The sequence below is a fragment of the Drosophila subobscura genome, chromosome E, assembly GCF_008121235.1.
Source record: "Drosophila subobscura isolate 14011-0131.10 chromosome E, UCBerk_Dsub_1.0, whole genome shotgun sequence".
Classification (NCBI taxonomy): Eukaryota; Metazoa; Arthropoda; class Insecta; order Diptera; family Drosophilidae; genus Drosophila; species Drosophila subobscura.
In genome coordinates, this window is record NC_048531.1 from 1024365 (window position 1) to 1043026 (window position 18662).

Sequence of the window (18662 nt, forward strand, 5' to 3'; positions counted from 1 at the left end):
TCTCGCATGAATTGGTTTTTGATGGCACATCACCTTCGTTTTTGATGACTGATTGGTTCAGTCATAAAGCGTTTTTCCTTGTCTGCGGTTATGGCCACATTGTGGTGCCACCTCTTCGTGTGGATTGGGCTTTGGCATATTATCCAGGCAAGTTTGGAGCCTTTCTCATATCTGGCTATGTTTCGAGTTACGGTTCTGCTCTTCTCAGGTCCGTGGCATTGCCAAGTTCACCAATGTCCAGTGTTTTGCTGTTGATGAAATGTTCGCAAACTTTTCTCGGTGTCGTCTCTATGCCGTAAAAAGGGATGTGGTTGAGATGAGCCTGATCGCCAAGGTTTTACATTGGCCCAAGCGTCGGGTTTCGGTGAGTTTGACTCAGTTGGTTTTTGATTCACATTGTGTATTTCTGAGTAGATGAGTTTTTTGTTTCGGTTGAATGAGTACCGCACACTTTGGCAACGACGATTTGATCTGAAATAATTGCGTATAACGATTGAACGCTGCGCGGAAACAGACAATTCAACGGTAGCCACAAGTGACCCCAATCGCGGTCATATACATTTGTACATTCTATATGATTTCTGTGTTTGTACCCAAAGACTAGCATTTAGTATGCTAACCCTAGGTATATATCTTGAATAGCGTGTGGTGTGATCTAACTACAATTTGTTGCCTCGACGATTTATGAATTGACAGAAGGTGCGACCATTGCCTTCCTTTCGCGACTTGGCTAGCAGATTCTCTGTTTCATCGATAACTTCATCCTTTTGAATTGGGAGTGCCATTGGAGGTCCATCTTCAGTTTCACCCATATTTGCTTCATTTTTCGCGTTAGAGAAACACAAGGATGAAGACCAACGCTTGCGATCGCAGCGATTAAGAAAGGTCCCGGATGATTCCGAAGGCAAGACCGTTTTCAGGTCCAGGTCGCAAGATGAATTCTTAGGCGAGTGAGCCATCGCTATGTGGGTCATGGCGGCCGATAAAGCCAGTCTCTCAGCGACTGTTTCGGCGTCAGGATGTATATTGGGGATAGATTCCTTGTCTTTACAACAATTATCAGACAGTTCGTATTCCTCTAACCCGTCTGCAACATTAGACTCTTTCCGCTTCTCAATGGAATCATGTTTCAGCATGCGAAAGAAAACGGGAAGCACGGCTGCACGGCCTTGGATGATAAACTGCGTTCCCCAGCTGAAGACGTCGTTAAGCAACTGCTGCTTGCCTCGTTGCAAGAAGTGGTCGATCTGCTTCTGACGCTTGAAAAGAAGTGGACCCAGGATTGAATTAAAAATCCACACACTAGCAGCTGGCGCCGTGAAAACAACACAAATTATCATAGCCATTTTGGTGATGGCATACAGTGGAACCCACGAGAGAAGCATATCGGCCAGCACCTCGAAAGTTGCGAGGAAGGCATACACAATCCAATACTTGGCCCAAGGCGCGATTTCCTTTTCCATCCCATTGAAGAGGGCCTTGAATGTGTGATAAGCCGGCAAAATTGTGCCACTGGTGTAAAAGAGAACACGCGCTACACAGCTGAAGAGACACATCTCACGTTGTTTTCGGTTTTTAAGAAAAGAATTAATTTTGAAAAATGATTTAATTCAAAATATTTTGAATAATTTTGAATTGTTCTTTGCTTTATATTTTTAGTTTGAACATCGACGTATCGGAATCAAATGAAAAGTGATTTGAATATACATACATATATCAACATACATACGTCTTATGTAGATAGATCTGACATTACAAAGCCTCACTTGATATATGAACAAACCAAAAACATATCAATATACGTTTTTTTCTATAGATGCGGATACAGTTGCTGAAGCGGGCCAGTGGCTATAAGCCATTCCTCTACAATATCTGCCAGTCGGACGTGTGCGAGTATCTGGAGAAGCGGAATCACCCCTTCGTGAACATAATTTTCAACAGTTTAACCAATCGAACCAATGTGAACCGGTGCCCCCTTCCTGTAAGTTATTAGAATCCAGACATATCCTTACAATATCCTCGTTCTACTTAAAATCTTCTTCGAATGGCCTATCTGCAGCAGGAAATTATTTTGGAACACTTTCGATTCCCGGTAAAGGCCTTGGAACTGCTGCCCCTGCCATCCGGGGACTATGCCCTCTTCATTACGTTCAGTTTTGACAGCCAGGAAAGGGCTCTGGTCAAGGTTTACTTTACACTGACGGAGTATCGTTAAGGTGGGACAAAAATATGAGTTGGTTGCACTACGAATCAACGGCAGTGCATTAAGCATATTTATAAATTAGCCATCAATTTGTTTACATGCAGGAAAAATTAATTTATTATTTGATTATCTCTTTGTATTGGGAATAAAATGGTTTCAATTCAGATTATTTAAGTATTCGTCCCTTGGAAATTAGTTTTTTGAAGTGTACGGATATTTATTTATGGTTGTGGCGCCTGAAATTGATGTTATTATTCGGTAATTACTCATATAAAAAATAAAATAAACGGTTTGCTTGGGTGCTTGAAGGTTTAAAGACATTTTCAAATCTTGGTCGAGCCTTGGCTCACTGTTGAACGCTCATGACATTTGGACCATGTATTCAAAAATAAATCAGCAGTAAGTAGTTCCCATACAGATAAAAAAACCGTTCAGATATTGAAATAAACTGCAAATTGTACGAGTATCTAACAAGCGATATGAAATGTTGACGGAAATAACACAATCATAGAGGAGGAGAAGCATTACGTATAGATTACAGCTACCAGCATTTTGCATGAATAATTAATTTTTGGGTCAATTGCAAAAACTTGAACCTTAACTCAAGTGGCTTCGGCTCTGAGGTGATCCGGCCTGAACCAAGTCATGTTCGACTGGGGTGTCATCTTTTTGGGATCTGTCATGTCCCGTACATTGCCTAGGAAGTGATTTTTTGTGTCATTTTGTTTTGGATTTGCATAAATGCAATTAATTTGATCATGCAAATTAATGACGAACAATTAGCAGTGCGAGACAAAGCCGCTTTACTAATTGAACGTTCTTATTATTGTTATTTTTTACAAGATATGTAAATGTAAATATTTATTTCGCACTCTGTTTTGCCGGCTTTCGATGCTGGCAATGGCAATGAGCGCTTTATCGCTGATTAACCCAAATTTAAATGAGTCTAAGCCCGCACGTTCGATTCGGAGAAAATTCAGGCAAAAGGCTAAGGAACTTCGGTTGAAAGTTAACGACACTTTGAGAACTGCAGTCAGCTGATTAAATTATTTTATAAGCTCGACCAAATTCTGGGTTTCGTCTCCTTAGGGCTAGTAGTAATTTCTGAATATTGCAAACAACTTCTGTCACCAGAAGATAATCTTAAGCTATGTAAGCTAACCGTTTAATGGTTAAAAAAACTTTCTTCTTGTTAGCATGTTATCAAAATCTTTAGTTTGAATTATTTTCCTGCAAATGAAAATAAATGCGTCAACAGGAAAATTGTATGCGCAATAAATTCCATAAAAACTGACTGAACATTTTTGGAGAAGGATGCCTCAGTGGCAGCTCAGTCTCAAGCGCCGCTGAGCTCAACGATCGATAAACAAAACTGAAACAAATCGTTTATAATTGATGATAAAGGTGGAAAGGTGACTGAGTCATTACCTGTACGGTTCTAATGGCAAGTTCGTTGGATATTCGATTCTGATTAAGATTAATAGTGTGCTAATTGCATTAAAATTGTTTCAGCAGCATTCCGCGAAGTGCAAATAACTGCCCAAGAGCCATCACACGTGACGTGTGCCGCAAGTTCGTTGCTTCAGTCTTTTGTTTGAGTGTGCATTTTGTAATCTCGACTTAATTAATCAGTCGATCAGTGAAAGGGCAGTGTTATGGGATCCGAGGGAAGTAACACTCCAAGCCATGTAACACTCTGTACTGGACATGTGTTCTCTGCTTTCAACATATTTCTCAAACACAATTTTGTTATCCAATGTTTAATTACATGATAGGCCATTGGCCACCAATTTGCCCCGATCATCATCAGATTGGGACACTGTTTCAGATATCAATTAGCATTCGGCTGCCCGTCCTGCCAATGAACTTTTCTGATTTAATATTAATGGAAAGACTCGCCCGATGGCAGTTGCTTCTGTAAAGTCCCAAAAGTGAATCTTAATGCCAAGATGCCGGCTTCGTCCGGTGCAGTCCGCTTTGCTCTTGAACCCACTTAAATATATTGTCTCTCGTTTTCAGGCGACTTTCCACCGACTGCAATGCTTCGAAATATTTTAGAGGCTTTTCCTTAGCTTCCTCTACATCGTCAAAGCTATAAAGCTCTTTAAATTGTGAACGAAAAATCAGTATAACTTACATAAGTGTAAAGTCGATTGTTTCGCCAAAAACGGCTTAAAGAAGCATCAACCCAGTCCTCCAATCTGCCCCGAGTTCTCTGTGATTTTTCACTTAAAATTGTTTCTAATGATTGCGCATGCAATTGAGAAACGAAAACAATAAAATAATTCCTTGTCACTTCCTAGAGCTCTGCACTAAGAGCAATCAAATTCTGCGGCAAACACTCAGCTATCAGCTCCGATGCGGAATGGTACTGGTTCGGATCTTGGTAAGTGCCTGGATCAGTGCCTGGGTCTTTCGCAAGACCAGGAGCCAAGTCAATCCATGTCTGTGTCTACCACTAAGACCGCTTTATGCATATTTATAGATTTCTTTGGCAAACTAACAAAGCCAAGCTATAACCGAAAGGGGACCGTGGGTCAGATTTGGAATTGCAGAGAGAAACAGCGGCTCAGACCCAGTTTATGGGCCAGATTGTAAGTATTAGTGGCAGCATCATTTTAACCTAAACGCTGCGTTGGGACCAATGTCCATTGGGAATTTAGTAGTCGATAGTCAGCTGTTTTCGACCTAACATAATGGTAATAACAATATAATCGATTTCGCCTGCAATTGATGTGTAGTTTGGAATGGCTGCCTCTGAAGTCCCGCTGCACCTGCTCACTATTCATGCATGTATTTACTTTGATTCCCTCGATTTAGTTCACAAACCTGATTAGTTTCCTTAGTTGGCTCGACTAGTGTTACATAATTTAAATGAACCTAACGTTTTGTTTGACAATTTCGTAAAATTATACGTTGGCTGATTCGGATTTCTTTCCAAATCGAAACCCCAAAAATCCATCGCTGCGTGAAATGTTGAAAAATATGAAGGGGGGGTGGGGTGAATGATATTTGCCAAAAGCTGGATATCTTATGTGTAACTCATGCGGTTGCCCAATGAGTTTTATACCGCTATCTCCCTCTGTTTTGGTTATGGCGTTTTTGGCGTCAATTGACATTGACCCCATGACTTGCCACGGATTAATTCCCGGTGACTATTTTACATATGGGGATGCCCAGAGAACCATACATAGGTTACATAGCTGGAGGCATGCAACATTTACATAAATTTAAAATGAACCTTAAAATTTTAGGCTGAATGGATTTGGTCCATCAACTCGTCCACCTCCACCATTTCTCCTCGAAAATTACCAGACCATATGACTCACCCAATATCACATCACCTTCCTTCCTACCTCAGAAGAAAACCCGTTCCAGATTTCATAATTTGGAGACCAACAAACGGAGGGAGAACAATTGCTGAGAGCCAGAAAATGTCTCAAATAATATGTTCATGCCCTGGAAATAAAGTCAAATGAAATATGTCAGGCTGTGAGAAAGGCGAGGTTGAGCCGATAAACAGCGTGAATTTAAGACAATGCTAACAAACTCAAAGTAATTATCCCGAATCCAAATGGAAATAATGGGTTCAATTGCCAAAACGAAACCTCATAAGCCTTTATGGCTGGGGTGTTGATGGAAGCTGAATTCACAGCCTAAAATAGAATCACATCTTTTCCCGCAATTTTAATACCAGAAGATCAGCAGAGATACTTAATTTTTCTGGTTGAGTTTTAAGACCCACAGAGAAACGGAGCCACTGGAGCAGCTCGTGTGCATGTGCCGTCAGACGTTGACTTTGAATAATCTCCATTGTTGTTATCGATGAAAGGATTAGTTCATTGCCGTTTCACCCAAAATAAAAACACAAACATTTGCCTGCGCTGCCGCAGGTCCTACGGAGAGGGTTCACTGTGCCTAAAATGCACTCAAAACTGTGCTCAATGTGTGACATTTACCTTTGTAATTTTCCCACTTTGAATGCCTTAGGCGTTGATCTTTACGTGGGAGGGGAGTCGAATGAGTTTTTATCAATGTAACCATAAATAATTTCACATCACCTCTGTCATTGAACCTGATGTGAAAAAAATGCTTCTCTGTTATCCATTTACCTTGGATGTTATTCATAATTAGATGGTTGTTCAAAGAGAACGGGAAGTGGATTGAATGGGTCATTGTAAGGAGGACCATTACCAATACAAAAAAATAGGCTGAACCTTGATTATAGAACACTCATTGGAAAAATGGTGTATATGTATTATGTTGAAATTATGTACATACATATGTACATACATTAGATTTGTGAATGTTCATTTGCCATTTCTTAAGACTAATACATGCACATACATATGTACATACATACATATGTATGTATGTATGTAGATGCTAGCTGTGTGTAATATATGCATGTATGTATGTAATAACATATGATTCCTGCCGTATCTGACTAATGCCATGAGCTTTTTAGATCAATCTATCACTGGTTCTGCCGTTAGGCGTAGAGCACGACTGGGATTTTCTTCCTGGATGTCAGATGTCAATGCCTTAATGACAGCTTTTTAATTAATATTTCCTTTGGTTCACCAATTAAACAATGTCAACTGTTTTGAATAACGATTTTGTAAACAACGTGAAGATCCCCAGTGAAGATTAATTAAAACAAATCTTTACAACATTAATCATGCTGCAGCAGCAGCAAGTTTCACTCAAACATGAGCATAACAAGTCTCACTCAAAAGCTTGAACCATGGGTCGAAATGCAAGTGTTTTCTGTTTTCGCTTTCATTGAAAGCTTTCAAGGCTTTTGGCTTGAAGCCAGCGTGTTGTCTCGCGTCTAGCCCCATTCCAGCCACGATCAACGGTTTGGCCCAAAGCTCCCCACCACTCTCAGTTTCTGACTGTCTGTGCCTCTCGCGTGGCCGCGTAGCTATTGCTGTCCCGTTTTCACCGTCAGCTTTGGATCAATTTTGGACTCCGGCGAGCGGCCCAAGTGAACGTTAACTTCAGTGTGAGCCGACCAGTTTCCGTAGACGGCCACAACAATTTTTAAGACAAAATAACCAAAAAAAAAATCCATCAGTTCAAACGGTTATGCAGATCGCTGCTGTACGGATACTACAGAAATCCCATTCAGAATCCCATTCAGAGTTCTGTTCAGTGCAGTGACAAAAGTGACGTCAAGAAGAGCTCCAAAGTGCAGTCCCCGTCCAGCAGCAGCTCTCAAGCTCTCTCCCTCTCTCTGCCTTAACACCAGTTTTCGTAATCGAGTCGTGCAAAAAAACATAAAAAAGTGAATCTGTTTTAAAAGTTATCGTCGACTCCATCTCGCTCGCACCCAGCTATTAATTTTTGCGTCTGTTTCACTGCCGTCGTCGTCGCTCTCACCGCCGCTGTCACTGGTGAAGACGCGATTGTTTATGTTTTTTTGTGTTCTGAGCTGCCTGTTTCCCCCGCCCCTGCCTCTTACCCCTTCCGAAGGTTGAGCAGTAATAATAAAAGCAATACAATCACAATGAAACGAAATTGAGTGAACAAAAAATTTCGCTTACAGAAAAGCAACAAAATAAAATAAGTTAATAACAAGAAAAAATTTCGCTGGCGGGCAAATTTCACGCCGTATTTAATCTTTGCCCACTGTCCGCCTCCAGCTTAATCGCTGCTCGTCTTTCTTTCCGTTCCGTTCGCGTGCGCGTGTGTTCTGTGCTCCGGCTTTGGCTCCAGCTTCAGCTACCGCCACGGTTCCGATTCAACTTTGATTTCGATACGCTTCCGCTGCTGTCTTGTGTCTATCGTCGCGCGTTAGTCCTATCGTTTTCGTCGCACTGCATTCATCCCGAACGGCACACGGAAAAAAGATTAGAGGCGAGAGAAGTTTCAACTCCATTCGAATTTAACAAAAAGGACCTGTACCACCAACATTGCAAATTGTTTGGAGGAGTTCTTTGGTTAAGTCAATCAGATTATCACAGTGTTTTGTGCCTACATATATTCAAGTGCAGTAAAAACTTGGAGATTTAATAAAAACTAGTACATTTCAAAGCTTTTGTTTGGCCATTAACACACAAAGTAGGAAGAAACTTAGGTAAGTACACAGATGTTATATACAAAGATAGGTCCCATAAGTTATGGCGAAAATATACATCCGAAGATTCATTAGGAATTATATCAAAGGAATATAAAATAAGAACTTATTACCGATTTTATTGTGGTACCTTCTTAGTATAGTCTAGAAGATCCAAAGCCATTAATCACATGATCTTCTTCACTGTTCCCAGACTTTTTCCCTCCTACTTAGAACAATTCTCTGGCATCAAACAAGAAAAAAGTTAATTTACATTTGTCTTTGACATTAAAAAAAAAGAAGTTGTTTAGATGTCTCTTACTAATTTGCAGACAAGTTTTTGTTAAAATTATTACTTCATATGTGATTTTTGATTCGAATATGGCGGACCTGCTAATGGTTTAATAAAACAAAAAGGTGTTGGGAACTGTAAGAAATACATTTTTGTCGGAATTATCAATGTGGCTTTTCTCAAGCGAATATAACCGCACATTTTTGGTAAAAAGATACTGATCATCTTTAAAAATTCTTTAAATTCCTAGTGGAATCCAAATGTAACTTCAATTATTTTATTTACATATCTCTGCAAAGTATGGGGAAAAATAACAGTTCTCGTAAACAATTCGCAAGGTAGGGTGGAATAAACAAGACCTCTAGACCAGGATCCTGCTCTGCTAAGGGGAACCCAGATATACATACATATGTACATATGCTTTTACAAAACTTTTGTTTTAGTTTGGCCCCACAAAATGGGCTTGTTTCCCAGTGGAGGTTGAGTGGAGCTGGTTTTGTTTTATACATATATTTTTTATATTGCTGAAACAACTTTTCGAGCCACGCTGTTGTTGTAGGCTTATTATCTCATTGTTGTTGGTGTGTGTCTGTGTGAGTGTGAGTGTGTGTGCTTGTTGGTATTTCGGTGTGCTTTTGCGAGCCTCGGACCAACGCGATTTTGTAATATCGCTACAGTTATTATTGCCCGCTACGCTTTGCTCTCCTTAATATTGTTGCTGCTATTGCAATAATAGCAGTTTTTTATTACAACAAAGAGAAAGAGTGTACAAGAGAGTCAGCTAGAGAGTGGCAGGGAGGGCTCGTGCTCTCCAGCTCAAGAGCGCAAGCAGCATTGAGTATTCGAGCCGGAGGCTTCGAACTTTCTGTACTGTTGATATTCTTTGGAAAACATGCAAGCTGCTGCAATATTTATACAAATAAATACATACATATGTATGTATCCTCAGACATATTCCATATGTATTATACATATATGTTTGTATATACATACATATATACACATACATATGTATATATGTACATATATGTTAACATTTTGTATATAAATACATACAGATATCCCAGTGTATGCCTCGTTCATCGCAAGGGTTTCAATTGATTTTTGTTTCGGGAATTAATTCACTTGTGTATCCATTGATAGCGCAACGAAGACGAAACTCTAGTAACCTGATGGTTCGTATTTTTAACTTTTGCTGCCATTTGCTGGCGTTCAGCATTCATCAACATACTCATATTTGTTGCTCTTTGCGTTTGCTTAACATTCATGGACTATTAGCTACGATCCGGGTGGTCAATGTACTCAAGTTTATTTTTTCTCACTTCCACGGAGAACTTTTGTGTTCCCCCAATCAATGCATTGATGCAGGAGCTAATGCTATGATTTATTAGTGGATGTTACTACTTTTGAAGTTGTATTGAAAGGTTTGGAAAAAAAAATGATGAAATACAATTTTATACACTCCGATAGAAAAACTTGCGTATTATTATTCCATTATTTAATTTTAATTGTATTTTTCAAGTTTATTACGGGAAACACGCTAATTTTCTTACTTTAAGAACAATTTAAAATAAACAAAGCGGTGGTTTAATTTTTCGTTATACAAAAATGTCCCGTTTACGCCATTGGTGGCTAATGTTTCACAGGGAAAACATGAACAATACGTCATAAATTCAATTGGTTTCCGTTTTAGTGTGATCAAACACGTTAAAAAACGAACAAAATATAAACAAAATTGAAATCTAAACTTAAGTCAAACATTTCTGGCAACGTCTTCTTTCATTTCCATTTCACTTTCATTTTTTATGCGGCTTACAACTTTTCCGACTGTAGCCGGTTTAGACCGCAGCAGCGCCGTCGACGCAGCACGCAATCGGTTTAGACTGTTGTTGTTGCTGGTGCATGTTGTAACAACAGTTTGAAAATTATAGCAAGAGAAACGGTAGTTGCAACAATCAGCGAGAAAAGCATTTGAAACATAAACGGCCACAGAAAATATTCCATTCCGAAACTCAAAACATTTTTGAAAGCTAAATTATAAAATGTGCGACTTGTGTTGGTGTCTGTTCTTTGGCTTAACATATAATTTATGTTGTGATGCCTTAGATTTTTGTTTCTTATTATTTTTCCTTTCCTCTGCGGTCATTGCTTAGCCATATTTTAATTTAATTAGTTTGGCGTATTGCATATGCGCAGCGTTGTGTTTCTTTGACTGCTTTCTTCTTCTCCGACATTTTTTTCATGCCATTTTTCAATATTTGCACATTTTTTTTAATGATATCTTAACGGGTATCTCCCCAAAACAGGTTTAGGCATTTATTCAAGTATTTCTCTCTCTCTTTTTCTTTTTCTCTCTCTATATCTATATTTTGAATGAATGATAATAAGTATACGCATGTGGCTCGTTCTGCTTGGGTCCATGCTTAAGTTCTCTCTATTCGGCTGATTCTCCCAGGTGGAATCATAATCTACGTAGATATACATATGTATCTACAAATCTAAATTTGCCTGAAAACAGATGTTGCGGCCAAAAGTTTTCCAAACATCGAATGCCAAGGCCCTGAAACAGGTTTAGAAGCAACATCTTTGGTGATTTCAGACAGCTTACTCAGACTTTAGATGGTGCTTAAAAGAAACACATTCGAAAATTTTGAGAGCGTCTTTTTCAATGTTTTACCTTTTTTTTTCTTGCTTCTGCACAACGTAAAAAATTTGCACAGCTGTTTCTTCACCCTCTGATGTTGTCCGCAATGTTTTCAACACCCGACTCAAGGTACAAGTTCCCAAAGCACATATCCATTGTCTAATAAAAATGATCAAGACAATGGGCTAAAGATTCGCTCGCCCTTATCCACACACACAAACTTACACACTGAGAGGAAGAAAATGAGAATGAGAGAGAGAGAGAGAGAGAGAGAGAGAGAGAGAGAGAGAGAGAGAGAGAGAGAGAGAGAGAGAGAGGGAGAGGCTGAATATGTTGAGCAATAGCAAAATGTTCAGGTCACAGACATTTTACGTAATCTCCGCCACCACCGCCACCACCACTTGATCGCTGTTTGCAAGTTGCAACGGATTGTGTCTGCAAGATGCATTTGTCTGTACATTTCTGAAAAAAAATGTATAATCTTTTGTGCAAAACGTTCACAGCTGAACCTTGTTATGTAACCTTTGTGGGGTGTGAGTATGGCTTTGGGTCAGGATTGGCCTGTTCATTACAATCAGCAGTGCTCATACGCCCTGTGAGCTTTGGCTAGAGCTGGTGTGAGGTGGTAGTAAATGATAAGTAAAGTTCATTATCAAGCGAAATGCAGAGCTAATCACACTTGGTACGTCACTGGCTCAGGTGCTTACCATCTAAACAAGGGCAGTCAACAGAAACAGCAGTGGCAGCAGCCGATTTAACTGAAATTCAGCTGTCTTATGATTCAGGGGCAAGACGTGGGGTGGCCTAGAGAAAGAAAGGGAAGGGAGGAGAGAGGTGATAGCCCAGTCCGACTGTCAATGTCAATTTGGGTAAAACGCTGACGCCCCTTGAAAAAAGAAACAGCCAGCGACGGACTTACAACAGACCTGCTGCAAAAGTGGCAGCAGTGGAAGCGACGCCAAAACCAACTCAGATTGTTGTGTCAGCAAATTCATTAAGAAAGCAAGGGAGCTGAAAGCAAAAACCAAAGCCATCAACCACACAACAAATTCCCATAAAGCCGAAACAGACGCTGACGCTGGTGTAAACGCCAGCCGACAAATAAATAAAAGTGAAGAAAATGAAAAAAGACTAAAATATATGTATGGCCAAGTGTTGGCTGACTCGCTGTCGGTGGCATAATTATGCGGAAGCTGACGATGCAACTCGCTTTCTGCCTCTTGCTACGGCTGCTGTTGTCTCTCTCAATGGGGTTTGGCACAGTTCCAGTTCAATTTTCATTTCCACCGTTTTGGGGCAGGCAGCTTCTGTTCGAAGTTGGATGACATTTGATGATGCGTATCATTTTTTCATTCTTCTTTTTGTGGAGGCATATGCCAGTAATTATATAAAAATATGAGCGGGAATTATGCAAGATTGAATATAAATAAAAAAATAGTTTTGCCATAGCCATAACCTTGAGCTGGCGCGACTCAGATTTATGCATGCACGCATATGGCGAATGATTCGACCCTAATCGACCTTAATTATGCAAATGATCGAATCAATTGAGCTGCCGGCCGTCTTGTGCCGCTTCTACAGAGTATCTTGCTTTCGTTTCGAAACTCATGTTTATGTTTATGTTTCTTATCTTATTTGGATACAGGCAACTATACTATGGTATACGAAAAAACGTCAAGCTGTATCTTCGGGCTTAGTCACATCAATTTGGTATCGTTGACTTTATGTGAATTGACTTCTTACATGCCTTTGATTCATTTTACCCGGTACTCCAAGAGTGAATAGGGTATATTGTATTTAATATTTTAAAATTTAACACACAGAAGGAAGCGTTTCCGCAGCAGCGTTGTTTATTTTTTTCCCAGAAGGGCAAAAAGGGCGTGTTGGCGTGAGAAGTGATGTAGGTGTAGATGACAAGTGTAGAAAAAATGTAATATTTAAAATGTATTATTCGATAAAGTTATCGTCTGTGAAGCCGCCAGTACACATTTCGTGTGAGATTGCTCTTGTGGTAAGGAGAGGGGAAATCAAATGACACTTGCCCTAGACTTTCTTTGCATTGAGTTTGGGCAACCAGAAATCTTGCAAACATTTGCGTGCAAGTTGTGCAAACAAAACCTTTAGGGGGAAGCGGGCAACTAAAATGTCATGCAATTTGTCGTAAATGCCGCCGAGAAGTTGCAACATGAAATTGCAGTTGCTGAATCTGTGCTTTTGCTGCTGCTAAAGCTGTTATTGGTCAGTTTTGTTTGTTTTCTTGGTCGGCTTGTCAAAAGGTTTGGGTACGATGGCATGCCACGGGATGGGATGGGATGGAATGGAATGATATTTGCCTCTTGCCACGCATCGCTGCATCATTATTGACAATTAGCCGCATTTGATACCCCGGCGGATGTACTAAAGCTACAACAGCAGCATCATTAGCAATTAGCAGGGCCGGCCAAGATTGTCTTACAGTCCCGCTTCTTGCTTCTCGGCTTTATGCAACAATTAATTACTCAGCCAACGGGTCCGAAAACTAGGTTTTGCAACTAAAAACAATTATTATTGAAAATCCATACTCGTGGAAGCCATGCAGTTATGTAGACTGTCGATGATGGCATGTGCTTACTGTACTTGGCACACTGTAATAATGTCCATTTGAGCATGTCCAAGAGGTGTGGGAGTGGGGTGGAGAGCTGGTCAAGGAGAGGAGAGTTGAGTTGAGTGTAAGGCAGACATTTTTCGTAGGCTTTGTGTTCCGCAATCGGCTAAGAGAATGGTAAAGTATGGGAATGGGAAGAACTACGTAAGGCGAACTTAATAAGAAGAGTTACATGACAGAGTGGTGAAAAATGGAAGGTAGTAGCTTGAATAAGCTATAGATAAATAAATGACGGAGAAAATAAGATTTACGATTAATCGAAGAACTCATTATATCGCATTAAGAAATACATACAACCCTAAATTTGGTCAGTGTGCATATATTAATCGACTATTTTACTCTTTCATTTTCAGATTAAGGGTTTTAAGGAATCTTCGTAGCACACTCTATGCGAGCTGCACGTAAAATGACATACACGTTGGGACTCATCACAGCGCTACTACTGGCCAGCAAGATATGTCAGGCCATGCCAGATGTAAGTACAGACAGTAAGCACGCCAAGTACACTCCCTGTGAATGCCAAGTGGCGTGTGTCATGTTCAGTGTATCGGTGTCCCAGAATGCGTCTATGAAGTCAATGCGATAAAAATCAATTTGGGGGGCACTTACCACAGTCAACAGGGTAAAGTGGCCGGTTAACAAAACTAAAAAAACCCGACACAAAAAGCCTCCAGTCGGCGGTTTCATTGTCATTTGCATTGTGCGTAATTAGCATTTCAAGAAATAAAAAAAACATTTTATGTGTATTATAATTTAATTACAAAACAGTGCACCTCACCCGAAGAGAGTCTCTATTCCCTACTCGCATATTAGGAATCCAATGTTTGTGTATCTGTGTGAGTGTCTCATTGAAATTCAATTGAAGTCAACACTTTTGATTGTCTCAATGCAGAAGCGTTGCCAACAAAATGTTACCCTAGGTCAAATGTAAAGAGTTCTTGCAATTAATTCAAGTGCATACCTTATCTTTTTTGTCCTTCCAGCTAGTTATACCCGGTACTCGAAGAGTAAATAGGTTATATTGTATGAGTGCACAAAGTGAATGTATGTAACGCGCAGAAGGAAACGTTTCCCCCCCATAAAGTATATATGTACATATGTACAATGTATATTCTTGATCAGCATCAATAGCCGAGATGCGTCTCACACTTCCCTTCTCGTTCATTTTTATAATCTCTTAAACTTCAGCTATCGTTAAGTGGAATTTTTTGCCTTAAGTATCGCTTAACTGTTCTACGTGTCGTTGTGATGGCTTGCTTGTCAAACATTTTCTAACGCATTTAATTTGGCTAGTTTTCTAAGCAAGTTCGTGTTTGTCGGGACGGAGACGTTGACCTATGGCCTTGCCAAAGTCACATAAACTGCGCTTGCAACATGATGCCCCATAAACGACTTCGTCTCCGTCTTCCACTGCAATTAAAGTTGACACGCCACAGCAACAGAAAAAACTATGACGAGGCCCTTCCAATGGCAGCCAGGCATAGCGAGAAGGAATAAAAAGCTTCGGGTGCCGGAGCACTGCATACCCTTCTAGCACGATTGTTGCCACTGTGCCAGCATAATAAAATAGAAAACTGATTTACAAAATATCAAAAATATCAAAAACATCCGGAGCTACATATGTATGTATGTACATATATACAGTCAAAGACCAAATAAAAGGCTACACAAATATTCTGGCTTTCCGGCTTTATACTTTATGTATGTATGTAGGTCCGTATGTATGTAGGTTCTTCTTTAAGAGTACAAGAGTATCAGTATTAAAATTGTAGTAAAGACTCCCAGAGCAGAGCAAGGCAAAACATGCAAATCACAACAAGAATATCGAGGCAAACGGCATGAGTCAGCTGCTGTTGCTGCTGCAGATCTTGTTAATGTTGTATGTGCTGTCTGAAATTAAGAAAAAAACAAAAATGAGAAATCCTATTCCGCCTTCCAACATCGTCCATGGCTATCAATGGCCGGCCAAATAAATTAAGTCTTTAATTGTGAAATCAAGAATTGTTTGCATTTTTTTACTCCATCTGAAACAATTTGCTATCGTGCTACAGGATCGTCACAGCTGTCCGTTATAAGAGCACCCTTGCAGAGGGTATTTCTATTGCTGATATTTTTGGACCCAAAAGCGTATTGAGTAATTTGTCAGTCTGTTTATATGCAAAATATTCACTGAACAATGAATACAATTCAAAACCACTAAATAAGAAGTAAACGAGGAGGGACGTGTGAGACGCTTCTTACGCGTCACAACTTTGTACCCGGTACTCAGTAGAACATACATATGTTCTTAAGCGGCAAAAGCCATGGTGCTGAGCGTTAAAACTCTCATCTGGCTGCCACAACCGAACCGAACCGAACAAACTTCAGTGGTTCAAATGCTAGTAATGATAATTACATAACAGCATATCCAGCAGCCTGCTTAAGATTTTCGGACTCAACAACCAAAAAAGATAACTGAAATAAGATTGCCAAGTACCCAAAAAGAGAGGAAATTTAATAATTGTCTGCGAAAGACAGATCTTAAATAAAAGTAGAAACACGGCTCAAATAAAAACGAGAAGGGACGTGTGAGACGCTTCTTACGCGTTACAACTTTTATACCCGGCACTCAGTACTACATCTGCACATCAACAACACCACTCACGCCAACACGCTCCTTTAGCTCGCCACCCTCCCCTAGAGACACACACTTACAGAGTCATGGCAGAGTCGCGGCAGAGCCACGGCAGAGGCAGAGACGTGCCATGGGCAGAGGCCATAAACTGCGCGAAGCAGAGTGTGAATGAGAGAATATGTAACGAGAAGGGACGTGTGAGACGCTTCTTACGCGTCACAACTTTTATACCCGGCACTCAGTACTACATCTGCACTTCAGCGGTTATTTGTCAAATTTTTTCTTCATCTGTCATCTGCATCAACAACACCACTCACGCCAACACGCTCCTTTACCTCGCCACCTTCCCCTAGAGACACGCACTGCAAAGTCATGGCAGAGTCGCGGCAGAGACACGGCAGAGGCAGAGACGTGTCAGGGGCAGAGGCCATAAACTGCGCAAAACAGAGTGTGAATGAGAGTATATGTAAAAAACAAATATAAGCTGCGGGACAGGGTGGGTTTAGCCTCTGCAAATTAATTTCTTTATTGTGGCTATAATAATGATCCAATTGGATCCCATTGGTGATCTGATAGATATGGTCAGGAACGATTGTGAGACGCTTCGTACGCGTGACAACTTCTGTATTCGGTCTTTATATACATCAGGGCTCGGCACGGCCCTATCCCATGGGTGCGGGACAAGGCGCTGCTGCTGCGCTGCCCTCACGTACAAGCGTATTACAGTGATTCGTACCAATACCAATGTTCCGTTTTGGGTACGTCTTCACACACAAACGCAAAAACGGCTCGTTAATTGTATGGGTGCCGAGCCCTGATATACATATGTATGAGTGTAACCTTAGTGTGATAAATATGTACATACATATGTGTTTAACCTCATGATTTTTTCGTTACGTCTACGTCTACGGCTAAACCCACCCCGTCCCGCAGCTTATATTTGTTTTTTGCACATTCTCTTATTCACACTCTGCTTCGCGCAGTGGCAGAGGCCTCCGCCTGTGACACGTCTCTGCCTCTGCCTCTGCCGCGTCTCTGCCGCGTCACTGTCCGTTGGGAGGGTGGCGAGCTAAAGGAGCGTGTTGGCGTGAGCAGTGTTGTTAATGTAGATGACAGATGAAGAAAAAATGTAAAATTTGACAAATAACCGCTAAGGTGCATATGTAATCCTGAGTGCCGGGTATAAAAGTTGTGACGCGTAAAAAGCATCTCACACGTCCCTTCTCGTTTTGCATGTATTTTTCTGCAGCTGTCGGCTGAGCTCCGTTTTGTCTTGTGTCTGTGTGTCCCGCTAGGACTGTGTGTGTGTATGAGTGGAGGTGGGTGGAATCTCAGTGTATGAGTAATTGCGGACAGATAAAGTGGTTATGCAATCGCAAGCGGAACGTTAAATATTCCATTCTAAAAAGTAGGAAAAGCTTTTGTACACAAATAAGGACATCAAATGATGTGCTCCATTAGGCGGACTCTCTCAATAGTCCAAGATTATTCGAAAAAGTAAACTCAGCCTCACGAACTTCTATAGCAACCTGCGGTATTGTATGTATAAACAAGTACATATGTATGTATAAATGTATGTATGTATGTACATACATACATAAACACAAAATTGCCATCACTCTTCGTGTGCGTCCGTCTCCCATTCATGGCGGCTGTGTCGTAACACCCTGAACTTTTCACACTTTGATAATCTTTGGCATAAGCTAAGTCCCAAAATAAAGAGGTGGAAAAAACCTGAAAGTACTGAAAATTTAGCGCGGACAGAAGCAGTTGCTAATTTCCGCCGCTTGACAGCCATGGCGGCAAGGTCAACACACCCAAGGAAATGGAAAGAAACGAAACCCAAACACACGATCGTAATTTAGTGGATATTTAATAGTTCGCAGTCGAACGCTCAACCCTCAACCCGGCGCAGTCCTCGGATCCATCCTCAACATGTTGCCGTTGCGGCTGAAGTTGCCGTTGGTCTTGCTGTTGCTTTTGAAGTGAATAATTTCTTTGTGTATGACTATGCGAAAGGTCGAGTGACACTCTTTCGTGCGTCGATCGGTTGTGCGAGTGGTACTGTTGCTGTTGGTTTGGTGTTGACTTTGTTCGGCTAGAAAGAGTGGAAAACTGCTGCAACACAGTGAATGTGACTTTAGCTCTTGCTGGCTCCGACTATATGCCATAAAAAGTGTATTGGCCTCAGCCAGAGCCAATTT

At 40.7% G+C, this 18662-nt stretch overlaps 3 protein-coding genes across 10 annotated transcripts in view; 2 read left to right on the plus strand and 1 right to left on the minus strand.

The window, feature by feature from the left end:
- The first annotated feature begins 80 nt into the window (after positions 1-80).
- Positions 81-2310, plus strand: LOC117890581. The gene is made up of 4 exons (XM_034795519.1): positions 81-147; positions 209-364; positions 1817-1981; positions 2060-2310. Exons 1-4 carry the CDS (start codon positions 91-93, stop codon positions 2213-2215), a joined length of 534 nt encoding a protein of 177 aa, XP_034651410.1. The 5' UTR covers positions 81-90; the 3' UTR covers positions 2216-2310.
- On the minus strand, positions 121-1652 carry LOC117890580 (putative HVA22-like protein g). The gene is made up of 2 exons (XM_034795518.1): positions 621-1652; positions 121-471 (listed from the first exon to the last, which is right to left on the minus strand). The coding sequence occupies exon 1, from the start codon at positions 1554-1556 to the stop codon at positions 660-662; it is 897 nt and encodes a 298-aa protein (XP_034651409.1). The 5' UTR covers positions 1557-1652; the 3' UTR covers positions 121-471; positions 621-659.
- Positions 2311-7209: 4899 nt separating the features above from the next.
- LOC117891932 (venom metalloproteinase 3) overlaps positions 7210-18662 on the plus strand; it is a 56971-nt gene continuing 45518 nt past the window's right edge. For 2 of the 8 annotated variants that reach the window (XM_034797768.1, XM_034797769.1), the window contains exons 1-2: positions 7210-8285; positions 14198-14319. In XM_034797768.1, coding sequence (XP_034653659.1) covers positions 14233-14319 — 87 coding nt within the window. In that variant the 5' untranslated portion in view covers positions 7210-8285; positions 14198-14232. The remainder of the gene's footprint in view (positions 8286-14197; positions 14320-18662) is intronic. The other 6 variants (XM_034797767.1, XM_034797771.1, XM_034797774.1 and 3 more) reach the window with 6 other exon arrangements.

Excerpts from the sequence above, each read along its gene's own strand:
- LOC117890581 (XM_034795519.1), top strand. The coding sequence starts at position 91 with ATGGCCACATTGTGGTGCCACCTCTTCGTGTGGATTGGGCTTTGGCAT. Across the intron at positions 148-208 it reads GGCTTTGGCATATTATCCAG|GTCCGTGGCATTGCCAAGTT; the intron begins GCAAGTTTGGAG and ends TGCTCTTCTCAG. Across the intron at positions 365-1,816 it reads GGCCCAAGCGTCGGGTTTCG|ATGCGGATACAGTTGCTGAA; the intron begins GTGAGTTTGACT and ends TTTTTTCTATAG.
- LOC117890580 (XM_034795518.1), bottom strand. The coding sequence starts at position 1,556 with ATGTGTCTCTTCAGCTGTGTAGCGCGTGTTCTCTTTTACACCAGTGGC.